Source organism: Sapajus apella, unplaced genomic scaffold, assembly GCF_009761245.1.
Source record: "Sapajus apella isolate SASKATOON/1434 unplaced genomic scaffold, GSC_monkey_1.0 scaffold119, whole genome shotgun sequence".
Taxonomy (NCBI): Eukaryota; Metazoa; Chordata; class Mammalia; order Primates; family Cebidae; genus Sapajus; species Sapajus apella.
Window position 1 is genome coordinate 2,592,158 of NW_022437059.1, and position 25,322 is coordinate 2,617,479.

Below are 25,322 nucleotides of genomic sequence, written 5' to 3' on the forward strand. Positions count from 1 at the left end.
ATAATTAGAATGAAATATGTGGTTTTTTTGAATGTATTGAAATTCATAAAGAGCTCAGCAGAAAAAAATTGGCAACAAATAAATAAAGTAGTTAACAACAATGACAAGCTACAATTAGCCATTACATATATGTCAGTTTATTGTACTCCGGTAATTTTCAAATATATGCATATATGTATTTTTTGCCTAATTAAATTGGCAATGAATATAAGGAGTGATATACACTACGTGGGATAATGTGTTGAAACAGAAACTTCCAACGAATTCTGCTGGATATGCAGTGTTTTAAAATATTTGGAATGGTGTTTGTCATTAGATACTCAATTTTTAATCTTGAACACTATTGGATACTGTAGTTATACTTCTAAGACTTGATCTCCCAATAATATTGCAGTATTCAGATTTATATATAAGGTTTCACTGTAGCCCCATTTAAAATTAGAAGTATTTGAAAACAATCTAAATTTCCATCGATAGGAATGAAATAAATAACATAAGGTGCATGGAGACATAACACAGAATATTATACTACAGCTATTTTATACAGAAAATAATAGATCTGTATGCTGTGACTATAATAATAAAGTCATAAACAATCTTGGAAAGACATAAACATATTGTCAACTCAGAGAGCAAACATCAAAACATTAATTTCATGGGTTTTTTTGTAAAATATGTGTTTACATCTAAATCTACATTGAAATTTATTTTTATGTATTTCCCTTTAATTTTACTTATTCTTCTTTTTTCTATATACTGTTAATTTGACAAATATTTTCTCTATGTATTTTTATAAAACATGTACTTTTGTTTCATACACATGTACTTTTTATTTATGTAAACTGTGTTGATTTCATTGTATTGCTTATTTTTATCTTTTAGTATTATTTAAGGAATTATTTTTGTTTCTTCATGTTCAATAGCTCACAATATTTAGCACCTGCGTGATTCTCTGAACTATTCTCGACATAGGTTAAGTACCTGTTTTCCCCATAAGAAGCTCCAGATTGTCTCCAACTACCTAACGTTCTGAACAACATCTTCATGTATGTCAACTTACAAACGTGTAAAAATGTCTTTGAGAAATATTCCTAGGAGCAAGATTACTAAAACAGAGGATACACTTGAACTTCATTTCTACCAGATTTCTCTCCAAAATGGCTACACCAGTTTACTTTCTTATCAGCTGTGCATGTATTTCTTTGTCTCTTCACCTGCTCTAACACTTGGCCTTAATGAAGATTTTTAAGCATCTCTTCATGTAATTACTAGACTTTAGAGTTTATCCTCCTTTAAATTGTTTGTCTATATCATTCACCAATTTTCTTCTAAGTTTTCTCTGTTTTCTCACTCCTTTAAAGAAGTCATACATTTTTCATAAGAGGACAATAAATTTTCCACCCAAAACAAACTAAATAAATGTCTACTAAGAAGTGGTATTATGATTTCAGGCAAAGATACACTGACCGACTTACCTAACGCAGCCGTTTCTAGTTATAGAATATAAAATGTTCTGTAATTCTTCCATCTGTTGTACGTATTTCTTATTTCTACTGATATGAGGAGCTTTTGGATTTAGTTTTTATTTTATTTTAAAACTTTTTAAATGCCATAACTTTATTTTCAAGCACAGATAAAGATGATTACGAACGACAAAAATGATGAAGAAAATGTTATGAAAAGAAGAATGCAACTTTCAAAGATTGACTGCCTTGTATCTCTTCACCACCCAGCACTCAGTTTCAAATCTTCAGCACCTGTTCTATTTATAAATAACCTAAAATCTCTTTAATGGATAAAAACTCTTTAGCATATAAATGAGCAGGGAGTGTGGTTAAATAACAACACATTTGACACAGAAAATCTTTCTGAAAATGATAGAATTGTTTTAAAAATTAACTAACAATACAATTCTAAGTACATACAACTCAATAGACAATATTCAGATAAGTACTATATATTAAATTTATGCAATTTCAGAATGGTACATTGTCAAAGGAAGTACACACACAACCGAGTACAGTGACTTATGAAGCATTTTACACATGGGTACTAAAGCAACAATTATTTAGCTTTGTGCTAGTAAATCTGTAAGTCAGAGGCAACAATAAGATAGGCTAGACTTCAGGCTCTAGCCTCTGCCACCAGGCTTCAAGCAGGTTGGGTTCAGGTAAGCTTTACATGTTCTCCTTCTCTGAGCCAGTGGCTCTCTGGCATGGCTTCATATGGGTTTAGCGTTGAAAGGGAAGGAGCTACCTGCGGCAAGCACGATATGGTTTTGTTGTGTCCCCACCCAAAATCCTATCTTAAATTGTAATCCCCAGTGTCTAGAGGATTAAGTGCCTATAGTGTTGCTATCTGTCAAATTCCTCCAAGCAGTTTTTAATCTTGGTTTATTCAGTTTCCTTATTATTTTCAGTGAAAAGTTAGGTCTACTACAAGCTATTTTATTTTGGTTAGAATCATAAATAGTTGTCTGATTTAGTTTTAAGGCAATTTTTTTTTTATTGTTAGCTCTTGTAGCAACTTTATTTTCTTCTCAATCTGCTATGCTTTCTCTTTCTGGAATATCTATTTCATTAATACTACATTTCTAGGATTTAGTTTTCTTGTCATCAATCTTGATAGGGCACTTTATTATTTTTTGAGCTTTATGACACTTTCTGAAGTCAAAATTCTAAATCTCTAGTTTAGTTTTCTGGAATATTCCATTTTCTTCTTCTTCCGTTGCATTTTTATATTTTATAACTTTTTATTATCATTAACTTTGCCATCACAAACTAACATATTTCATGTATTAAAAGTTCTCTATGCTTTCATTATATATTTAAAATTATTTTTGTGACTCTTGTTTAGAGTGATTAATGGCTAAAGATTTGGTATTATTAACAGAAGATATTTATTTTAAAAATTACATTAGCCTGTGTCCAAAGCTGCATCACGTACCTGAAAATACACTCTTCAATGTAGTTTTCATACACACATACAGACACACACACACACACACACACACACACACCCCTCCAAATGACACATGCTAAATACACACACACACACACACACATACATATACAAAGCATTTGGGAAGGGGTTTAGGGGACATACCCTGAAAACAAGCAAAATGCAAGTACTTGTGAGTACAGTTCCTAAAGGTGTCCACTGGGGTAAAAGTTGTACTCTATTGTCTCTATGGATTCTCCAGAGCCCCTGGTCCATCCTCTTCCACAACTCATGTTGCCAGAAACCTAGTAATGCTAATATAGCAGGTTCGAATTCCCATGAGAAAAATAATACGTTTCCCGAGGACGCCATCATGAGGCTGTGAAGTGCAACCTTTAGTCAAGTACAGGTATTTTGGTGTAAGTTTTTGTTTTCTTTATTTATGATTAATATGAACCATATTTAAAATGATTAGGAAGGAAACAGGTTAAAATGTTATGTAGGATTGAAAGGTCATCTCCCCTTTCTTAGCGGCTTTTAATTTTAATGGTTTCCTTGTTAGATTAGAGCTCTAATTCATATAGAAAAAGGAATATAGTGAATGTATATTATGAAGAATCACCATTGTGCATTTTTTCCTTTGTTTTTATTTTTTTCCTTCAGTTTTTATTTTATTTTAAAAGACTTTTTAAATGCCATAACTTTATTCCAAGCACAGATCAAGTAAAGATGGCTATGGGAACTTAAACTAGAACTTCTGAAGTTAAGCTAGCCCTGCTTTATGTGGCATGCAATCCACCAGGTGAAGACTAGAGAACAAATATGTAGGTGAGCAACTTTCTCACCTAATGTGCTAGAAATATTTCAGATATTCATAAATTTCAACCTCCCCATCTCTAGTTGTTCTCAGTATGTAGAACATACTAGTTGTTCTCAGTATGTAGAACATACAAATATGTAGGTGAGCAACTTTCTCACCTAATGTGCTAGAAATATTTCAGATATTCATAAATTTCAACCTCCCCATTCAAGTTGTTCTCAGTATGGAATTTCCAACACTTAACTGAAAAGATTACTTCAAATTGTCTTCTAAATAGGCCCTTCCTTTGCCTCTATTGAATTTTTTTGAATTTTATTTTTTTCTTTACTATGTCTTCAAGAAACCATTTAGATTTTGTCTGTTGAAGTCACTCTTCTGTTTGTCAAGATTTATATAGGTTTTTAGGGTTTTCTTAGGGGAAGCAATGTGATATACGTTGGAAAGGGTTGTTTTATGTTTTGTGTGTTTGTGTTCACATGTTGACATGACCACTGGGGGACCACTCAATAAGAAATGAGAATCATTATTTATATTATTGGGCTTAAAGCCTTTAAGAAGTTAATATGATCTAGGCTTTGGTCATTTTATTGGACTTGTTAAAGAAGAAAATTTAAACGTGAGATACAATCACTATATTCATTTCAAAATTTTACTTGTATGTATTAAAGACAATTACAATAATTGTGCATAAATAATTATAGAAAATTAAATTAAGGCAATGTTAGATGATATGGAAGGAAGGGGAAAGTTTCTAAAATTATTTGTCAAAAAGTTAAATGAATCATATGTGTTTTTGAAACTACCATCCAATGAGTACACCAGAGATGTTTTTTACTGTAAATAAAGAAAGTGAAGATGCTTCACCCTGGAAAGGGCAAACCATAACTAAAATCGATATTTGTGGATGCCAAAGCATATCACTGTAAATAGTATCCTATATTGTAGTTTTCTTTTAAACATGTGTGGCAGTACTAATAATGTAATCTTACTAAACAGGTATGCCTATTATTCTAATGAACAGGTAACTACATAACTAAAAATAAAGATATAAATTAATTAAATATTGTTTTGGCTTTTTCTTAGATCTCTATTTTTGGAAATACCCAATCAGGTAATCCATGATTCATAATTAACCAAAAAAAAATCTTTTCTAAGATCTGTCACCTAAAGACATAATACCTCAGAGTACATTGTCAGCTTCTGAAGTGCAAACTCTATAATTCTAACCCTCTAAAGTGGCAAACAAATTTTCTTTAATCACAGCACTTCAGAAGAAAGAAACTACAGTTATTAAGCCACATAATGAGGTTCCTTATGATATGCACAGCAAGTTTTATAATGATAACACGGAGAGTATAAATATGTTTTTCTAGGTATAGGGAAAATAATTAGGATGGCAGTGTGACAAAGAACTAGGTATAGAGTAATCTCATATTCTAATCTGTTAGACAAACATTAACGCCACAGAAAGGGCTGGGTGCAGTGGCTCACACCTGTAATCCCAGCACTTTGGGAGGCTGAGGTGGGCAGATCACCTAAGATCAGGAATTCGAGACCAACCTGACCAGCATGGTGAAACTCATCTCTCCTAATAATACAAAAATTAGCTGGGTATGGGGGTGCATGCCTCCCAGCTACTAGGGAGGCTGAGGCAAGAGGATCGTTTGAATCCGGGAGATGGAGGGGTTGCAGTGAGCCGAAATCATGAGCCAAGATTGTGCCATTGCACTCCAGCCTGGTCAATAAGAGTGAAACTCCAACTCAAAAAAACAAAACAAAACAAAACAAAAACAATGGAAGAGAACCTGTGGCTCTGAATTAACCTCCAGACTTGGTCAACACTTTTTGAAGACAGAGCAGTTTTTTAATTGCACTCTTCATGTCCTTGTTTCTCAGGCTATAAATGATGGGATTGAAGAATGGAGCAAGTACAGTAAACATCAGTGCAATGGCTATGTCCAAAACCGGTGGATAAGTGTCACTGAAACGCAAGTACATGAGTGATACACTGCCAAAGAATATCAGGAAGACCATGAGGTGGCCTGCACAGCTAGAAAAAGCCTTTTGCCTCCCTTCAGCAGAGGGAATCCTCAGTATCACAGTGATAATTCTTATATAGGACAGGGCAATGATTAGACCAGTAATGATGATGGTCACAGCATGGATCACATCCTCAATCAGAATCATGGATGTGTCTGTACAGGCCAGGCTCAGCACAGGGACCAAGTCACAGAAGATCTGATGGATTTGGTTGGGCCCACAGAAAGGCAGAGTGGAAATTATCACAATCTCGGGAAGCAGAATAAGGAAACCAAAGATACAGGAAGCTGCAGAGAGCTGAGCACAGAGCCGGGGGGTCATGATCATATGATAGCGAAGAGGGCTGCAGATGGCAACATATCTGTCAATGGCCATGGTGGTCAGCAAGATCCCCTCTGAATTTCCAAGTGAGTGGAAGAAGTACATCTGCAAGAGGCAGCCAGTCATGGAGATGGCCTTCTTTTCACTGATGAGGTTGGAGAGCATCTTGGGAATGGTGGCCGTGGTGTACCAGATCTCCAGAAAGGAAAATATACTAATAAAATTATACATGGGGTTGTGGAGATGGGTGTTCAGCCTTACAGCAGAAAAAATTAATAAGTTACCAATGATAATAAAAGTGTAGATGAAAAGTAAAGGAAAGAAGTACAGGAGACTACCATCCTGAAGCTGAGGGAACCTAGTGAAGATAAATTCAGTCACTGTTGATTGGTTTCTGCTCTCCATATTTCTAGTAAAGGTGAACGAAGGAGATGGCATAGTCCAGCTCATGAAGAGGTGGAGAAAAAAATAAATAAGATGTACAGGGAAACAACTTTGAGGAATAAAAAGAACTACTTGAAGTTTCCATTTTTTTTCTGACTTTACTGTACATATTGTGCAATATTTGATTTTTTTCATACTTACTCCTCCAGAGGCACAACTGCAGAAATAGGCATCTCCAAATGTTTTAATAGTAAAAAAAAACTAGCTAAAATTACTTTTAGCTTAATCTCTAAGTATCTGCATTTATAAGTTATACACATTTACTATATTATGACATAATAATAAAAATATATATGTCTTATATAATAAATTGTAAAATTAAAAAGTATGACCATAAATAAACATAATAGAAGTTATATTATGCCCTTTCCCAACCCGACTGGACCGTCGTTCACATGCTCTTTGAAAATCTCTTTTCTAAGGTGTTAGAATGTAAACCTGAAATTGACATGGAAATCCTAAGTCTATTACAACCTATACGTCTTTTGGAAAATTACTTAACGTCTCAGAGTCTCAAGTACTCATTTGCAAAACGGGATTTAAAATAGTACCTATCTAACAAGGATGCTGCAGGATTTAGTAAACACCTGCAGACAGATTTGAACAGTGTTTGACAGGCAACTTCTGGAAAGAGTGATACAATTACCTCACCGCATTTCTCATTCTCCTTTAACACTGCTGTGAGCTTCCTCCCGAGCATTAAGCTGATACTATTCTGCTCATGTTCAACAATGCCCTGCTAATTTCTAGTGGAAACTATCCAGTCGTCTCTGGCACTTGACACTGTTTGAGACTTTGGTCCTCTGTTTCCACAACTCCATTCTAAAGGGGCATGACTCCCAGACAGCTTCAAAGGCAGTTCTAGCTTTGACTTTTGTTCCTATTTTATTTATTTGCATTTGTATTTTCTTTCTTCTTCTGCCTCTTCTGTCTTATATTAATTTGCGTTGTTTTCCTTAAACTCTTTCCCAAGAGTTTATTTTCCCCAGGTTCCTATCATCCACTCCAACCTTATAGTTCTATACGCTCTCTTAGTGATCTCAATCACTTACAGGATTTAAACTATTAATACTTCTAAATGTTTTTCTCCAACCAATCTCTCTTTTATAAGCTTCACACCAACTATCTGACTCTTAAATCTCTGTAGCTTTGCCTGCTGACATTCTCCCACTCCTCTCTCCCCTGCAATCCCATTGTTCAAGTTGCTTTCTAAAATCACAGTTCCCTCCAGTTTGTGCTACTTCCTCTGACTTTAAAGTAACTTACATCTCCCTGCTCGGCCCCCTCTCCTCACACAAAAGCAATATATACTGTTGGTTAAAAGTCTAGATGCCAGAAAAAAAATTGCTAGCATTTAAATCCTCTTTATGGCTTGCCAGCTCTGTGACTTAATATGAAGTTACTCAGCCTCTCTATGACTTTAACATCTCATTTTTAAAACTGAGAACATATTAATATTAGTTAATGAGGTCCTGAGAATGACTAAACATTTTATAACAACAATAGAATTGTATAGTATATGGTGTTATTGCCTCACTAATGCTGGGATGATTCCAAGCACATTATATATACATATATATATATATATATTCACCTCATGTTCTTAATGCTCTAATGAGGTAAAATTATTATCCCCATTTTACAGATGAGAAAACTTAGGCATAGACAGGTTAAGTTCTTTGTCTAGAAATTCTCAGCTAATGAAGGGCGAAGTCAGAATTTAAATTTATGTGCTGAATCTCTAGAGACGCACTGTGACCCACCTCTAGATTGACTACCTCTAGCAATAGGTATAAATGTATTTTAAAACCTTCGTGTCAGGAATATAGGAACACCTGGAAATGTTGAGTGCCATTATGCTGTATTGAAGCATTCATCAGGCTCCATCATCAACGTACTTGTTTTACCTTCTCTAGACTATGAGTTTCTCCTTCAGGGATGTGAATGTTTTTTATCCCCCATAGTGACTACAACAGGGTTAGTATGTAGAGATGGTAGGTATTAAATAAATTAACTTGGAACTCAGCCATTTGGTACAATTATAATTAAACGCACAAGACAGCCCTGAATATGTGAACTAAGAAAACAGGACTGTTTGAAAAGGGAAGTATAACAATTCAGTTCTAATGAGAGCCGCAAGCAAGTCTGGACTAGATGATCTCTCAGAAAATGGCATCACAAATGTGGCATGCTGCTTCATATATACCCACGCCCAGGCCCACACTGAATAGAACTTCCTCCTATAAATGCCTTTGCCTTCCACCCTTATTCGATGTTCTAAATTCTTTAATAATAAAGTCTTCAGGTTATGAGATGATTATTATTATTATGCATAGCAAGTGAATTCATTCTCTTCATGACTTGGTCATCTACACTCACCTTTGCCAAAGAAAAACAGGGACTCCTCAGACTGTCTGAGTACCTGCATCCTTGATATTACTTCAGCCTCTTCAAAAAGGGATTTATAGTCTCTCCATAGAGCATCCTAGAGAATAACAGGATGAGGAATGGGGCTCTGCGGGGGATTCTTCCCCTGCACTGCAATGAAGTGGATCACCTTCTCTCATGGGGTTAATTAACAGAACGTTTCCCCTCTTACTCTTGCGTTGTTAGATTTTCAGATCAACACTGTCAATAAATATATATACCTTTCCCGATTGTATTCATCTTCCCAAATTTGTAAGCTTCTTTCCCCAGCGCTTTCAATGATGGTCTCAACTGTTCTTGAGCTTCTTTCTCCAGCACTTTCATCATGGTCTCAACTGTTCTTGAGACCATGGTGAAAGTGCTGGAGAAAGAAGCTTACACTACCAGTGTACTCAGCACTACCAGTGTACTATGCAAAGGGCAGTTTTGACATGGTCCTGCCCTTCTTACATGAACAGAAAGATTTGGAAATCCTTGAAGAGAGTATACTGACACCAGAAGATCATCTTGAAAAGCTATTTTACAGAAAACAAGGCCGTTTCAAAATAAACATGTCACTGGGGATTTAGTGCCAATACTGAAGAAAGTGAGGAAACCATGTCTTTTTATTTGTTTTACACTTCACATGCCATGAGTGTCTATGGGTCTTTCCTACCTTGAACAACTCACACTGGTTCTGTTGACTTCTCTATTGACGATCAATATCTCATCTTCTTCCACAAGAGTATTATTTATATCATGTGCTTCATCCACTGATCTGTCGATAACGCAAAGTTCTCTTTTTTTTTTTCTTTCAAGGTTAATTGCTTTTATCATGTCATCTTCTTCTGGAAATATGTATTAAGTTCTCAAATAGGAAGACATACTTTCTGAGTTTTGTCTAACTTTTCTGCTTATGATTTGGGAACCTATTTTGGTTATCTAACTTGTGTTTTTTTTTTTTTTTAAATTCAAAAATGTCAACAGGCCAGATTCTATTTCTAGTGATTTTGCATAATATAAAACAGTCTGTTTTGATCCCATGACTCAAGTATTCTCAAGCTCAGAAATAGTTTTCTTTAATTTTATCTGTTATTTTCCTCTGTTTATCACTTTAGAATGTGCTGGAGACTATTTTTAACCAAATAATTTTATTCAACCAAATTGGATGAATTCAACCAAAGCAGTCAAAGTAAATGAAATTTGAATTCAACTTGGCTCCAGAGAAATAATAACAAATATACTATAAATAATAATCACAGCTAAGTATTCCTGAGTGTGAGTTTTTGTTTTTAATATATTACTCTTTACTAAAGCATTCTTTAAAACATCAATAGCAAATGATAGTAATTAGTTGCAAAGACATTAACAGAGAACACCTATTTTGCACATGCTCCGTGTCATGCATATTCTAAGCACTTGCATAGAGTAGCTCATTTAATATTCATATTAGTATTTGAAGTCCTACTTTTAAAATATTACTTTTATACTAATAGATGATAAAACTAAGATGCAGACAACTTACTTATCAACTTGTGCAAGGTCACAAAGCTAGTATGTGGCATCACTGAAATACAAACCTTAACCTCTTCCACAGAGCTGATTCTTTTAACTACCATGGTTTATAATTCATAGTTGTTATTAATGCTTATGCACTACAATAAGCATTTACATTAAAAGTTTATATACAAGTAGTAAATTAATGTTCATAAAATACATTAATTATGTTTAACGGCTTAAGCGTCGTATTTCCTTTACAGAGTTCATCCATCTGTATAAATCTAGACAGGTCCATGCTATCTTAATTTAGCATGCATAAGCAGGATATACATGTATATGGGAAGAATGAGGATAAGGAGATACATAATATCAGTGTGACAATGAATGGATTATATATTAATTATATGGTTTATTGTGTTAGAGTAACATCCACAGTGAAAGATGCCTATGATCTAGCATTAATCTGCAGATAAATTAAACATCTTCTGAGGACAGAAAAGCTTCTTAATTGCAATCTTCATGTCCTTATTTCTAAAGCTATAGATGATAGGGTTGAAAAAGGGAGCAAGAACTGCAAACATCACTGCAATAGCTGTGTCCAAAATTGGTGGGAAAGTGGCAGAGAAACGCAGGTACATGAGGGCTACACTGCCATAGAACATCAGAAAGACACCAAGATGGGCTGCACAGGTAGAAAAAGCCTTCTGGCGGCCTTTAACAGAGGAAATTCTCAGGATCACAGTGATGATTCTGATATAAGAGAGGGCAATAATCAGCACAGAGAATACGATGGCCACAGCATGAATCACATCCTCAATCAGTATCATGGACGTGTCTGTACAGGCCAAGCGCAGCACAGGTTCAAAATCACAGAAGATCTGGTGGATTTGGTTGGGTCCACAGAAGGGCAGTGTGGAAATCCATACAATCTCTGGGAGCAACACAAGAAAGCCAAAGATGCAGGACCCTGCAGAGAGCTGAGCACAGAGCCTGGGGGTCATGATGATTGGGTAGCGGAGAGGATTACAGATAGCAACATACCTGTCAATGGCCATAGTGGTCAACAAAATCCCCTCTGAATTTCCCAGTGAATGGAAGAAGTACATTTGCAAGAGGCAGCCAATCATGGAGATGGTCCTCTGCCTACTGATAAGGTTGGAGAGCATCTTGGGAATTGTGGCAGTTGTATACCAGATCTCCAGAAATGAGAAAATGCTGATAAAATTATACATGGGGTTGTGGAGACGGGTATCCACCCTGATTGCAAAAAACACAACAAGATTCCCAATGACAATAAATACGTAGATAACAAACAACGGAATAAAGAAGAGGAGGCTACCATCTTCAAACTGTGGGAATCCAGAGAAAAGAAACTCTGTTACTGTAGTAGTTTGGTTACTTCTCACCATGGTCTTAGCAACGTTAACTGTTACTGTTACGGATACAAAGACACAGCTCACTTCCTAGAAGAAATTGACAAAATCAGATGTGACACTGAGTGTGGCTAGAAAAAAGGGTAAAGTTTTCAGGCACAAATATCAAGGTGAAGCCTTGGAAGGAAACTCTATTCTCAGCAGCAGAAAAGAATTAAGCTACCAGAAACTGGCCAAAATGGAAAGAAGCCATCAGTGAGAAATTGGGCAGTGGAAGATCTGGTATCTTGTCAGTCAGGTTAAAAGTCAGTCCGTGACAAATACTGAAAAGCAGCAGAGATTTTTGATAAATAACTAAGTCTCAGCATTCAGATTGTTTATACCCTGACAAAGACCATCACCATAAGAAGGCAAGAGCCAAAGTGAGGGATTCTAGCACAATTTCTGTCTCTTGATGCCACGTCCCTCACAAGTGGCGTAAACTATAATGATGCTATTTCTTAAAGTAGTGCAGAGAAACTCATGAGCTGCACTCAGGGCTTATTGTCCAGGAAATTCAGAAGTTAACCTAATAGACAGATTGAAAATTAGTTAAGGAGAAAGATTTAGAGCACAAACGAAGTTTGAAAAATAGTATCTCCTTCAGGGTAATGTGGAACCTTTTAAAAATGAACTCCTTAGACAAGAAATTGCATATGCTGTATACCAGCACTTCTCCATGAAGATAGCAAATATCTTTCCTCAGCTAATACTATTTTAATATTTATAAATCATGAAATTAAAACCATGTAATTTTAGTGAGAAATAATATTTGAAGTTTCAAATTAAAACAAGGGATTTGAAACATAGATTGAGGAAATAAAAATATTTGGTACAGTCTGGTATTTGCCAGGCACCTCATTACAGAACAAAATATACATCATGAACACATTCTATCAATAACTAGTTCATATTAACAAAGTTTGACAAATATTACTTTGGCAGCTTCTGAAAAATCAAGTGCCTACAGAGAATTAGGACATTTTGATTGTTTATATATATGCTCATCCTTCAGATTTTTATAAAGATTGTTGCAAACAAAAATATTACTGCTCTACAGATATTAATCATTATTGATTTATTTGTTGTTTATAGAACATCTGGCACGTGGATAGCTATAATCTTTCTGTCTATTATCTCTATTTATATCTATCATCTATCTATCTCTTCCTGCTTCTCTTAATTGTTTCACTTTGGTAAATAATCTTTCAGAGTGTGCTTCAACTTTTCTCTTGTAGTGCCAGACTACCAAAACACCCATGTTTAGTACCTCTTTGATATTATTCAGAATATAAAACATGTTGCTAAAAAAGTATATGAGAAATGTGATCAACAGTCAATTCACGTGTTTTTAAAATATCCTTATTATTTTAAAGATACAATTCTGAATTCATGAAGCTGGATGCTGGATGCTAGAAAATTAGCAGGTTCCTCTTACTCCAAACTGGTTATCATTGATGAATTGACTGAGAAAAAAAGAAATTAATCTGAGAACCAAATAGAAATAGGCTTCTGCTACATTATAAGGTAGTTTGTCAAGAAATAATAATTTGAGTATTGACAGTCACAGAGCTAGACCTTAAATCTGTTGATGCAGAATGGATACCGACCAGAAAAATTATTTTGGCTTTTCTTGAGCAAAGTACTAGCTAGGGAAGAGAGATTAAACATAAAGCAGAAAAATGAAACAAAACAAGATGAAACAAAAATATAGACAAACCTTGATATCATTTGGAGCCATTTTAATTTATACATTGATTAGGGAGAAAATAATTTACTTTCATTACTCTATGAGCAGAGAAAATCCATAACAATGTAAAAAAAATCTCAAATCTAAGGAGCAGGTTTTGAAATAGAGTATATTCAAAGGCACAGCAGAATGAATTTTTATATATTCTCTTTGTATGTAATTATCTTATATATATTTATCTCAGTTTATTTTAAATTGATAGATACAATTACATGTTTTCATTATATATAAGATGTTTTGACATATATATTCAGCTTAATTATCTTATACACTGGATTAAATTATAGAAAAAAAGGAATGTTAATATATACACCTGATCTGATTTTAGTTTTAAGTTTAAAGATGATTCTAAGAATAAACTATGGCTTTTCCTATTGAAAATGAGAGGAGGCTTATAGATTACAGATAATGGCCTAAATGCTAAAACACTGTATAGGCAAATGAGTGGTCTAATTATAAAAACCATTTTTCCATTTTAAGTTATTATTGGTTTATTTATTTACATTTATTGATTTCCCATTTTGTGTCAGTTTATAGTTTACTGGGCTTTGAGAATATATAACCAAATAAAACATTAAAAATAAAGAAATGTTCTAACCACAATGAATTAAAATTAATGAAAAGTGGAGAATTTTGGAGGAGGCGTAGATTTGGAGTCAAGTGAAGAGATAGGCTTAGAGTGGCTGACTTTGGAGTACCAATGGGATCTTAAAAGGTATCCAGGGAAAGCATGTAATAAAGTAGAAAGTAAAGTGACAGAAAATTGCAGCCCAGGAAAACGCCAGTATATAAGAAGAAATGGGGAAGAGGATCATGAAAAGCTAACTGGCAAAGGTACATCAGAAAGGTAGAAAATTTGAGGAAGAAAGTAGTACGTGACAGTTTCAAGTCTTGAAGATTATTCAAGTAATACAGAGGTAGAAATATAAGAATAATTTAGATGGAGTGATTTGAAAATCATTGCTAACTATATCCAGATAATTTTCAGTGGAATATGATGAAGAAGGAAAGCACATGGGAGTGGGTTAATTCATTTAAATGTAAAGAATTTATTGAGCACATAATTTAGAGAAAGTCCATAGTAGAAACTGGACTAAAATAAGTTAGTATTTAAGAACATGGAATTTAATTATAGACTGCATGGGTCTGAACCATGGCTCTAATGCTTCTTAAATCTGTGATTTCTGGGCAATTGTATAAACTATATATATTCTCAGTTTCCTCATCTGTAAAATGGAGATAATAAAAACACTAAATTTGCATAGTTGCTGTAGAATTACATCAGTTTATACAAACAGAATGCTTAGAAAAGGGACTGGCACATCCAAATACCGTTATGGAGAACAAAATCCCTTTGCTACTCCTATATAGGCAATGGTGTCTCTGGAAAGACAGGCAATTAGAATACAGTATATAAATGCTATGAGAGTTAAGTATAGGATACACTAGTTCTAGGCTTGGGAAAGACTGAGATAAACAATTTGTTTCTGAAAATCTGAAGTATATATAGAAGGGAGACAGGCAAAAAGCTATAAGGAGGTGTTTCAGAAAGAAAGAATATCAAGTATAAAGATTTTTTTTTAAACCCACAAAAGTAGACTGATGCATTCCAGAAATTAAACTCATTGCCTCTGGGCAGAACAGAGAGAGAGAGAAAGCAAGAGAGAGAGAGAGAGAGAGAGAGAGAGAGAGAGAGAGAGAGTGTGTGTGTGTGTGTGTGTGTGTGTGTGTGAGAGAGAGAGAGAGACAGAGAGAGAGAGAGAGACTATGATGATGATGCTTTAGATAAATCTGAAGAAATCAGCAAAAAGTTTATCTTGAAAAAAGTAGTAAGTTTTGTCTTGAAGGAATGAGACTTTACCCTGCCAGAAATCAGGAAACTACTGAAGAATTTTAAAGGGAAGTAAATTTATTTGACAAAGCTTTAGATTTTCAAAAGTGAGTCTGGTTGCATTATGTAGAATAGATCAAAGCAGAGATGAGTTGAGGTAGAAAAACTAGGTTAGTGGATAAAAGGCCAATATATAAAAAAACAATTACTGTATATATTATATATACTAAGAATGAACAACTGGAAGATAAAATTTTAAATATTATGATTCACAATAACAAAAATATAAAAAGTTATAAATCTCTCAAAATATATTGCAGAATCAATATGCTGTACTCTGTAAAACACTAGTGAAAAAAATCAAAGAACACTTAAACAAGTGGAAAGATATTGTGTTTATGGATAGGAAGGCTTTATATTGTGAAGATACCAATTCCCCAAAACTGGTCATTCAATGCAACTTAAATCAAAATCTCAGTAGTTTACTTTTGCTTTTGTTTGTGTTTTTATTTTGAGTTACTGACAGGAGAATTATAAAAACTATGTGAAAAGCCAAAGGACAGTCTTCACAGAATTAAAATAAAAACTATTTAAAAATTCACTTGTAACCAAAAAAGAGCCCAAATAGCCAAGTCAACCTTCAGCTAAAAGAACAAAGCTGGAGGTATCACATTACCTGACTTCAAACTATACTGTATGGCCACAGTAACCAAAACAGCATAGTACTAACACAAAAACAGACACATAGATCAGTGGAAGAGAACAGAGAAGCCAAAAATAATTGCACATCTCCATAATGTGCACATCTACAGCCATCTGATTTTCAAGAAAGCTGACAAATTAAGCAATGAGGAAAGGACTCTGTTCAATAAATGATGCTGCAATAACTGGCTAGCCATATGCAGATTAAAACTGGACCCCTTTCTTATGCCATATTTAAAAACAAACTCAAGATGAAATAAAGACTTCAATGTAAAACGTAAAACCATAAAAACTTAGGAAGGTAACCTGGGAAATACCATTTTGGACAAAGGACCTGGCAAATATTTCATAATGAAGACACTAAAATCAATTGCAAAAACAAACCAACCCACAAAAATCAACAAATGGGACCTAATTAAGCTAAAGGATTTATGCACAGTAAAAGAAACCCCATAAATAAGTGTGAAAAGGATATGAACAGACATTTTTCACAAAAGACATATACATGGCCAACAAGCACATGAAAAAGTGGTCAACATATTATTAGAGAAATGCAAATAAAACCCACAATGAGATACCATCTCACACCAGTCAGAATAGCTAAACTGGTTCAACCATTGTGGAAGACAGTGTGGCAATTCCTCAAGGACTTAGAAATAGAAATTCCATTTGACCCAGCAATCTCATTACTAAGTATATGCCCAAAGGATTATAAATCATTCTACTATAAAGACAGGTGCACACGTATGTTCATAGCAGCACTGTTTACAACAGCAAAGAACTGTAGCCAACCCAAATGCCCATTGATGATAAACTGGACAAGGAACATGTGGCACATATACACCATGAAATACTATGCAGCCATAAAAAATGATGAGTTTGTGTCCTTTGTAGGGACATGGATGACTCTGGAAACCATCATTCTCAGCAAACTGATATAAGAACAAAAAATCAAACACCACATGTTCTCACTCATAGGCGTGTGTTGGACAATGAGAACACAGGGACACAGGGAGGGGGGCATCACATCCTGGGGTCTGTTGGGGGGCCCAAAGGAGGGACAGCAAGGGGGTAGGAGGTTGGGAAGGGATAACATGGGGGAAATGCCAGATGTAGGTGATGGGGAATGGAGGCAGCAAACCACATTGCCATGTGTGTACCTATGCAACAATCCTGTGTGATGTGCACATGTATCCCAGAACCTAAAGTGCAATTAAAAAAAAAAAGTCAAAAAAATAACACATACTGGCAAGGTTGTGGAGAAAAGGAAATGCTTATACACTGCTAATGGGAGTGTAAGTTAGCTCAGCTATTGTGGAAGGCAGTGTGACGATTTCTCAAAGAACTTAAAACAGAATTGCCATTTTACCCAGCAATCCCATATTGAGAATATACCCAAAGGAATATAAATCAATCTACCATAAAGACACATGCATCCATATTTTCATCACAGAATTATGCATAATAGCAAAACATGGATTCAGCCTAAATATCCATCAATGGTAGACAGGATTTTTTTTAAATGGTACATATACACAATGAAATACTGTGAAACCACAAAAGAGAATGAGATTGTGTCCTTTGCCATAACATGGATGGAGCTGGTGGTCATTATCCTAAGCAAACTAACATAGGAACAGACAACTAAATATCACATGTTCTAACTTATAAGTGGGAGTTAAATTTTGAGTTCATATGGACACAAAGAAAGGAACAGCAGACACTATAAAAATAACTACTGTAATTTTTTTAAAAAAGGAAACAAAATACCTGACAATACTAAGTCCTGGGCAGAATGTGGAGCAACTAGATCTTCCACAGATTGTGGGAATGCAAAATGTTACAACCCTGTGGAAAAGAGTTTAGCAGTTTCTTATAAAGTTAAATATACACTTGCTATTAACCCAGAAATAACACCCCTGGGTATTTACCCAAGAGGCATAAAAGCTTATGTTCACTCTGAAACCTGTAATCAAATACTTATAGTAGCTTTATTTATAAAACTGGAAACAACCTAAATGGTGGTAAATGGATAAAAAAGTGATAAATACATTTAATAAATAGAATAGTACTCAGCAATAAAAATTAGTGACTGCTGGTACACACAGCAACATGGATGAATCTTAACTATGTAAGTGCAAGAAGTCAACGTCAAAGGCTACACATTATATGACTCTAGCATTCTATAAAAGGCAAAAGCATAGGAACAGAAACAGATAATGATTGCCATGCCAGAAGATCTGGTCAAGGAAATGTCAATTTTGAATGGCGCAATTAAGAAATTTGGAGGGGGCCGGGCGCGGTGGCTCACGCCTGTAATCCCAGCACTTTGGGAAGCCGAGGCGGGTGGATCACGAGGTCAAGAGATCGAGACCATCCTGGTCAACACGGTGAAACCCCGTCTCTACTAAAACTACAAAAAATCAGCTGGGCATGGTGGCGCATGCCTGTAATCCCAGCTACTCAGGAGGCTGAGGCAGGAGAATTGCCTGAACCCAGGAGGCGGAGGTTGCGGTGAGCCGAGATCGCGCCATTGCACTCCAGCCTGGGTAAAAAGAGCAAAACCCCGTCTCAAAAAAAAAAAAAAAAAAAAAAAAAGAAATTTGGAGGGCAGGCTGCAAGGACTGGACTTTTTCCTTGTCTTGATTCTGGTGATTGTTACATGATTATGTGCAGTGTATTTACTGTCTCTATACAGTAAGATGACCCCCAGATCTCCACTGATCTACCTGACCCTCAACCTTCATTTCATGGGATAAAAGAAACAGGAGAATCACCTTTTTTTGGAGGGGGGTTAGTCATTTGCTCATACTATCAAAATAAATGATTAAAGGGTTCCCTGTTACTTTCATTTTGGCTCCTTGTTCTTTTACTCAGCTACTCCTGGCAGTTCAACTCTCTCTCTCCCTCTGTCTCTTCCTTTCTCTCTCAGCTCAGTTGAGGTCCTGACAAATTGGGGCAGTAAGCAAGGTACCTAATCAAGAACAATTCCATTCTGCAAAAGCAAAAAACATGAAGATCTTTTGGGGTACTGTAGGGAGGTGCTAGAGGAATCTGCAGGACATTGTAGAGAGATGCTACCCGATTGTTTGCAAAAGTCTGAAGGTCCTGCAGGGCACTTTGCAATTGATTCTTGGGAAGTGCCAACGAATCCCAAGGGAAACTTCTTTAAACATACCAATGAAACTGGCGAAGTGCTAGTAGAGAAGGAATGGGGTATTCTTGAAGGATGCTAGCATACTGTTTAATAAACTATTTGTTCTGAGGGAGAACTTTAGTTCTTTTCTTTAACTCCTGTTTGTTAAAGACCAGAGGGGCCAGGAGAAAGCTAAGAAAACTTGGGTGAAACTAGTCTGCCTTGTACAGCCGCTAGAAGTCTTGGCCAAAAAGAATAACTGCCTGCCTCAGCCTGCTGCTCCTCCTGGTTCTCTAACTCCTGCTCCTGCCCCAGAAAACTCATCACCAAATCCTGATGGACCAGCCTCTATAAGTGATAAGGGTTCTCTCTGCCCCTCCCTGTGGGTCTAGGGGTGAATTAGAGGTCTTCATTGACTTTTGCCCAGACCTATCAGTTTTCAAAAATAAACAAAACTAGGGGTTAGGACAATGCCCTTCTGTGCATAGGGGACTAGAGATTCTAAACCACGGTTAACACTCAAAAGGGAAACAAAAGAAAATTGTACATCTTAAACTTTTTAGCTACCCATTCACAGGTGACTGAGTCTCACTGGCAACAAAATGAGGATAAAACATATAACACTTTCTGTTTCGAGGTCACCATAACTGGTATTCTTGCCCAAGCCCAATTATGAGTGGGTTCCATCAGACCCCTATAAACCTTCACTGTTATAATCCCTAATGTTAAATGTATTAACAGTACTAATGTGTAGTCTATGTGTACCTCTGCAAGCCTTTGCCCCCATGCTGTGAAACTGTTGCAGTTTAGCAAGGCATATGGAAAACTGTAAACCTACCTGATACACGGACATTAGCTATTAGTCTGGCCATTTGTTGGAGCCACTGGGAAGCCTAGTATTGACATGTAGAGGCTCCACTATGAGGACAAGATATTTAGATAGAAACCATTTTTTTCCCACTAAGCTTTTTGTTACCCATGTGGATGCTTACCAGAGAGGTGAGCATAGGGATGCCAACACGGAGAGCATAACCGATAAGCAGACCGCCCTTGTCAGCTAAACACAGAGCCCCAGAGCAAGCTGATGTGTGACTGATCACCTCCTTGATCCACAAGTCTGGCCATAAAAATCCAGACGCGATCTTAGACTGGGCCTCCACACATGGACTGCCACTATCATCAGAAGTCTCAAAAACAGAATGAAAACCTGGTCTGCTTGTCAAAACCTGACTAAGGCTAACCACACTGTGCCCATGGACACAGTTCAAAGCCAATGGGCCAGGATGTTCTTGGCTTGTCCCATTCAAAGGGTTCCTCTAGATCCTGACGACGGCTGACGCTTTCTCTGGGTTTGACCTAGTCATTCCTGTCCGTTTCACTGACCCAGGCCTCTCTATCCATGTCCTAGAAAAACACATTTGCTTTCTGTTCATTTTTCCTGAATACATCACATCTGATAATGCCCCCAATTTTCCACCCAAGCTGCACATCAAGGAGCCCAATCATGGGCCACAGGATGGATTCTCCATGCTTCATAGCATATACAAAATAAACAATAATTATTTTTAAAATACAATATTTTGATGGCTACAGGAGACATATTAATAACAGTAAACTAAAACCCAGCAGCTGGGGAGACGTGGGGAAAGGGAAGTATACTAATAATCCTTTTTTCAGGCTTGCTCTTAGAAGTTTTCCCCTTCCTCCAAAAAAGAAAGAAACAATAAAGAAAGAAAAACAAATCAAAAATGTTGCCCTGTGCTGCCTTTCCAAGCTGCTGCGAACTGATAACACTGACTATGTGATAAGAGAGGATGGTGTCAGCTTCTACACATTCCACAAAAAACACCTGCAGATGTCATCCACACGTGTAAGACCCACAGACAAATGCCGCAGACAAAACGATTTAAAAATGCCTCGGGCAGTTACTCTAAAGCCAAAGATTAAACTAAATTATTCGAACTGAGCTGGAAACCCAAGGGCAGGAGGTCCCACGATGGGGGGCTATTTTGGGGCCCCTGCTAACCTGACTACCTGCCTAATGTATTCCTGGCTTGGCATGCCTTAACAATGTTTAATCCTTTGTTTACCGGGGACCATATGAGTCCTCTGAAAAGCTGCTTCTTGTGTGTATACCCCGACTGCCATGACAATGCTAGAATCCTGGGAGGCCTTTAAGTCAGCTTATTGGCAAAGTTGCTTTGCTTCCGAATTGATGCTCCAGGCAGGGAAAAAAGATTCATATAGAAATAAGAGAACGCCTTCTAGCTCTTTAAAGTAGATCCTCGTGGGCTTGGTAATATCTTTTCCTTGCTTGGTAACAGTTGGGACTCAAGTTCCATTCAATCCTCCAGGCAAGCCTGATCATCTTACTTGGTATGATCTTGATTATAGTAGAGGTCTACTATTGCCTCAGACTAATTACCTGTGCTGTTGCTGTCACAGCACCTCAGCATCTGATCCAACTCAGGTCCATGTTAAAGTAGCCTATATTTCTCACTCCTGTCCTAAAATATCAAGTTGAAGAATTCCAGCTCTTGGTTAAAACCTACGTGAGAATTTTTCAGGCTTGAAAATAGGCAATGACAAAGGCTTCACCTGGCAGGCTCATGGGAAGGCTGCTCTCCCCACACCAGACTTGGCACAGGACCAAGACTGCATTGCAGTCTCCGCAGTTAGTCAAGGACTCAGGAACCCCTGGCTGGTCATGGCTTTTGCATATTTATATTCCTAGCCCCAGAGCCTTCATTCTAAGTCTCTTTATCTGAAGATGCTGGCTGAAGTCCTTTTAAAGTGTCTCTGCTGAGACCTCTGCTGTGGCAGGGGATGCACGGGGTGAAGTGGTAAGAAGAGAAAACTTTGAAGACATATTGCCCTTCTCTGACCTAGCCCAGCACTTTTCCACTTCTAGCTCCCTTCCTCCCCTTCCCACAGGATCCATAAAATTGCTGCAACCTTTTTGGGGGACTCCCTCAGCAGTGGAACAATCCCCAGGTCTGCACTGATCCACTTGACCTGCACACAAGTCCACAGGGGAAAAATAGGAGAGAGAGGAGTAGCACCTTCTTCAGTTTTAGCTTGTTGCTCACATTATGCCCCTAAGTGATTAAAGACTTCACTGTTAACTTTCATCATGACTCCTCATTGCTCTACTTGACTACCCCTGCACCTCTCAGCTCAATGCTGTCTCTCAGCTCCACTGAGCCCTGACCTACACACCTGAGGAGATTAAAGGAAGAGACTTATATACTATCTCAATTTTCAAATTAGTATAGAGATGACTGCTACTAATTCCAGAAATTTGAGATCATTAGGCCCTCTAAAGCAGTCAGAGCTTTAACGTGTTTCTGGCATTCCTATTTCTTCAAAGTGTTTGGTGCTAAATCTTTTAATAAAATCAGGTTACCTGTGTTTTGGCAAAATCTATGTTCTACTCTACAGAGATTAATACCTCAATTAGAAGTTTATCTGTTGGAAACTCAGAAGGAAAGACATAAGCTCACCCAATCCCACTGAGAGAAAGGAAGGTAAGCATAAAAAATTGATCTGGGATAGAGACTGTGTTCTGTTTGAGTCAATACTTTGGCATAAGATTTTTAGTAATAGACTATTCTGATATACCTGACCTCTCTTATCAATGATATTGATGGTTTATATTTATTTGGTTCAAACCGGGTACCAGTATGTGCAATGGTGTCCTTTCCAATCATAATTACACAGAAAAATCTGAGGGTATGAAAACAGAGAAACAACGTTATGACCAGTGAAAAAGTCTCAAATATTCAATATGTCGTGCTCCAGAAAAAATATAAACTTACCCTAATTTCTAGTCCTGTTTATCCTCTCCTCCTCCACCAAGACTAATTCTATTCAGCCATCCATGCAGCCTCAACTATGTCCCCAAATACTATTATTTAAGTCAATAGAAAGAGCATGGGCTAAGTGTCCTTTTCCCTTTACCTATTTTGCAATTTACTTTCTCCTTGACCCCTCACAAGCCTACACCTTGAACCCATGTGCATTCTCCTCTTACCTCCAGCAGAGACAATGAGGTCCCTACCCTTCCATGGGTTTATGAAATTTAAGTCCCTTCTGTTCAGCAGGAAGCACTGTTACACCTGTTTCTAAAGGTTTCTCGGGGAGATTGCTCTACTGGGATATTTCCCATGATAACTAGAGAAAAGCAGCAATTCCATTTCCCAGTGGCTTAATTTATGGAAACCTCCTTCTCTGATATTTTCTCATTAGTTTTCCATAGTATCAGGAACTCCAAGCATCTAAGTAAAGGCTTTTCCTGGCAGGCTCATGGGAAAAGCTATTCCTCCCAAACCAGGCTCTACGCAGGACCAATGCATTGCAGCCTCTGAAGCGAGTTAGTCAAGGACTCAGGTTGGTCATGCTCTTTGCATATTTATATTCCTAGTCCCAGAGTCTTCAGCCCGGGTCACTTTATCTGAAGGCATTGGCTGAGGTCCTTTTGAGGTATCTGCTATGTCATAAGTGTGTCATAAGTAAAGTATGGACCTCATTTGATAGATTTGCTCAGAATCAACAGATTGTATGAATACATGTTCTTTTGAAGAATTGCTTTTAACAGAATTAAGAATTTATTTATTTATTTATTTTTACTTCACTATCCTCTGAAACGATAGTCAATTTCTTCAAGGTCTTTTCATTTTTGTCGAAGAAGACATAATTCATTGCCACAACACCGTTGATCACATAAAAGGCAATCCTATAATTAATTTGTTTACTTAGCTCAAGATACTTTTTTTTTTAACCACTGTTCTAAATATAGACCACTATTCTATTCTTTTAGCCCACACATACATGATTAGTTCCAGTGGTTCCAAAGTAGATTTTAGCATAATGTGAAAATACCAATAATCTATACATTGCAAAGAAAATTATACTATCTTAACTCTTTCCTGTATTCATGCTCCTTGCAAGGTGAATTGGCAGTTCTTGCCATCAAAAGATGGAATCTCTTTCCCTCCCTCTATGTCTCCTTGTGACTGGATTGGGCCACAACAGAAGAGACTGTGGGTCAGTTCTGAGCCTAGGCCTCAACATATCTTGTTTGGATACTCATACTCTGTTTCAACACCCTAATCAGTAATTGGGAGAACACAGAACCAGACTCCCGGTGAGTAAGAGGCCACATGAATGGTAATAGAATTGTCTTAGCTAATCTCGTCCCAGTTCAGCCTGCTCTAGCCAACCAGTTGCTGACCTTGGATACATGAGTGAACCAGGACTAGAGAAACATTTAGTTCCAGCCCAAATAGCTAACCCATGAAATTCTGAGAGAAACATATAGGTTCTGTTTTAAGTCATTAACTTTGGGGTGGTTTGTTATACAGCAAAAGATAACTGATAAAATATATTAAATCATCCTTCCCACCTCCACACTTTTGTTCCAAGTACAATCTACTATTCATACCATACCAGGAATGTTATTTTAAGAGTGTCTTACTTAATATCTTCGTTTGTAGGTTGCATTAAACTCCAATTTCTCAAAGCATGACCTATAAGATTTTGCATATTTTGCCTCTAGCTTTCATTTCATGACTCTTACTGTGTCCCGTCTACACACGCCTACATTTTGTTTCTTTAATGCATCCGGCTGTTTCTAACCTGAGGGAATCTGCACAAATGACTTATCTTACATATTTTTCTAGGGGAGTCCTTCTCAATCTTTAAGTTTCGGTTTAAATTCTACTTCATGGATGAAGTCTTCTCTGTCTCTTACTTCTAAGTGGATATTCATGTTTATTCATTCTTTTGACTCATATTGCTAATTTACTTTAAAAGGATTATACTATTTTGATATCTTAGCAGGGTTAAAGAGTACATATTTTCTTCATCACCTTAAAATTATCATATGCTTTTAAAAATAAAACTTGGCTTTTAATATAATGCAATTATTTATCATAAAAATTAGAAAACACAGATAATTAAAAATAGAAATCATGTGTTAAATTTGTATTCAAAGGTAATTTAAATTAGGTTAAATTTAA

The 25,322-nt window shown here is 36.5% G+C and overlaps 2 protein-coding genes across 2 annotated transcripts; both read right to left on the minus strand.

Annotated features, from left to right (window-relative positions):
* Window positions 1–5,530: 5,530 nt before the first annotated feature.
* LOC116538385 (olfactory receptor 6K3) lies at window positions 5,531–6,849 on the minus strand. The gene has a single exon (XM_032260755.1). The coding sequence runs from the start codon at window positions 6,698–6,700 to the stop codon at window positions 5,579–5,581; it is 1,122 nt and encodes a 373-aa protein (XP_032116646.1). The 5' UTR covers window positions 6,701–6,849; the 3' UTR covers window positions 5,531–5,578.
* A 4,080-nt stretch (window positions 6,850–10,929) lies between these two features.
* On the minus strand, window positions 10,930–24,003 carry LOC116538428 (olfactory receptor 6K3-like). The gene is made up of 3 exons (XM_032260816.1): window positions 23,932–24,003; window positions 11,878–11,934; window positions 10,930–11,820 (listed from the first exon to the last, which is right to left on the minus strand). The coding sequence occupies exons 1-3, from the start codon at window positions 24,001–24,003 to the stop codon at window positions 10,930–10,932; spliced, it is 1,020 nt and encodes a 339-aa protein (XP_032116707.1).
* Window positions 24,004–25,322: the final 1,319 nt, after the last annotated feature.

Excerpts from the sequence above, each read along its gene's own strand:
- LOC116538385 (XM_032260755.1), bottom strand. The coding sequence starts at position 6,700 with ATGAAAAAAATCAAATATTGCACAATATGTACAGTAAAGTCAGAAAAA.
- LOC116538428 (XM_032260816.1), bottom strand. The coding sequence starts at position 24,003 with ATGAATTATGTCTTCTTCGACAAAAATGAAAAGACCTTGAAGAAATTG. Across the intron at positions 11,935-23,931 it reads TCGTTTCAGAGGATAGTGAA|GAAGTGAGCTGTGTCTTTGT; the intron begins GTAAAAATAAAT and ends AATTTCTTCTAG. Across the intron at positions 11,821-11,877 it reads TTAACGTTGCTAAGACCATG|TTTGAAGATGGTAGCCTCCT; the intron begins GTGAGAAGTAAC and ends GGATTCCCACAG.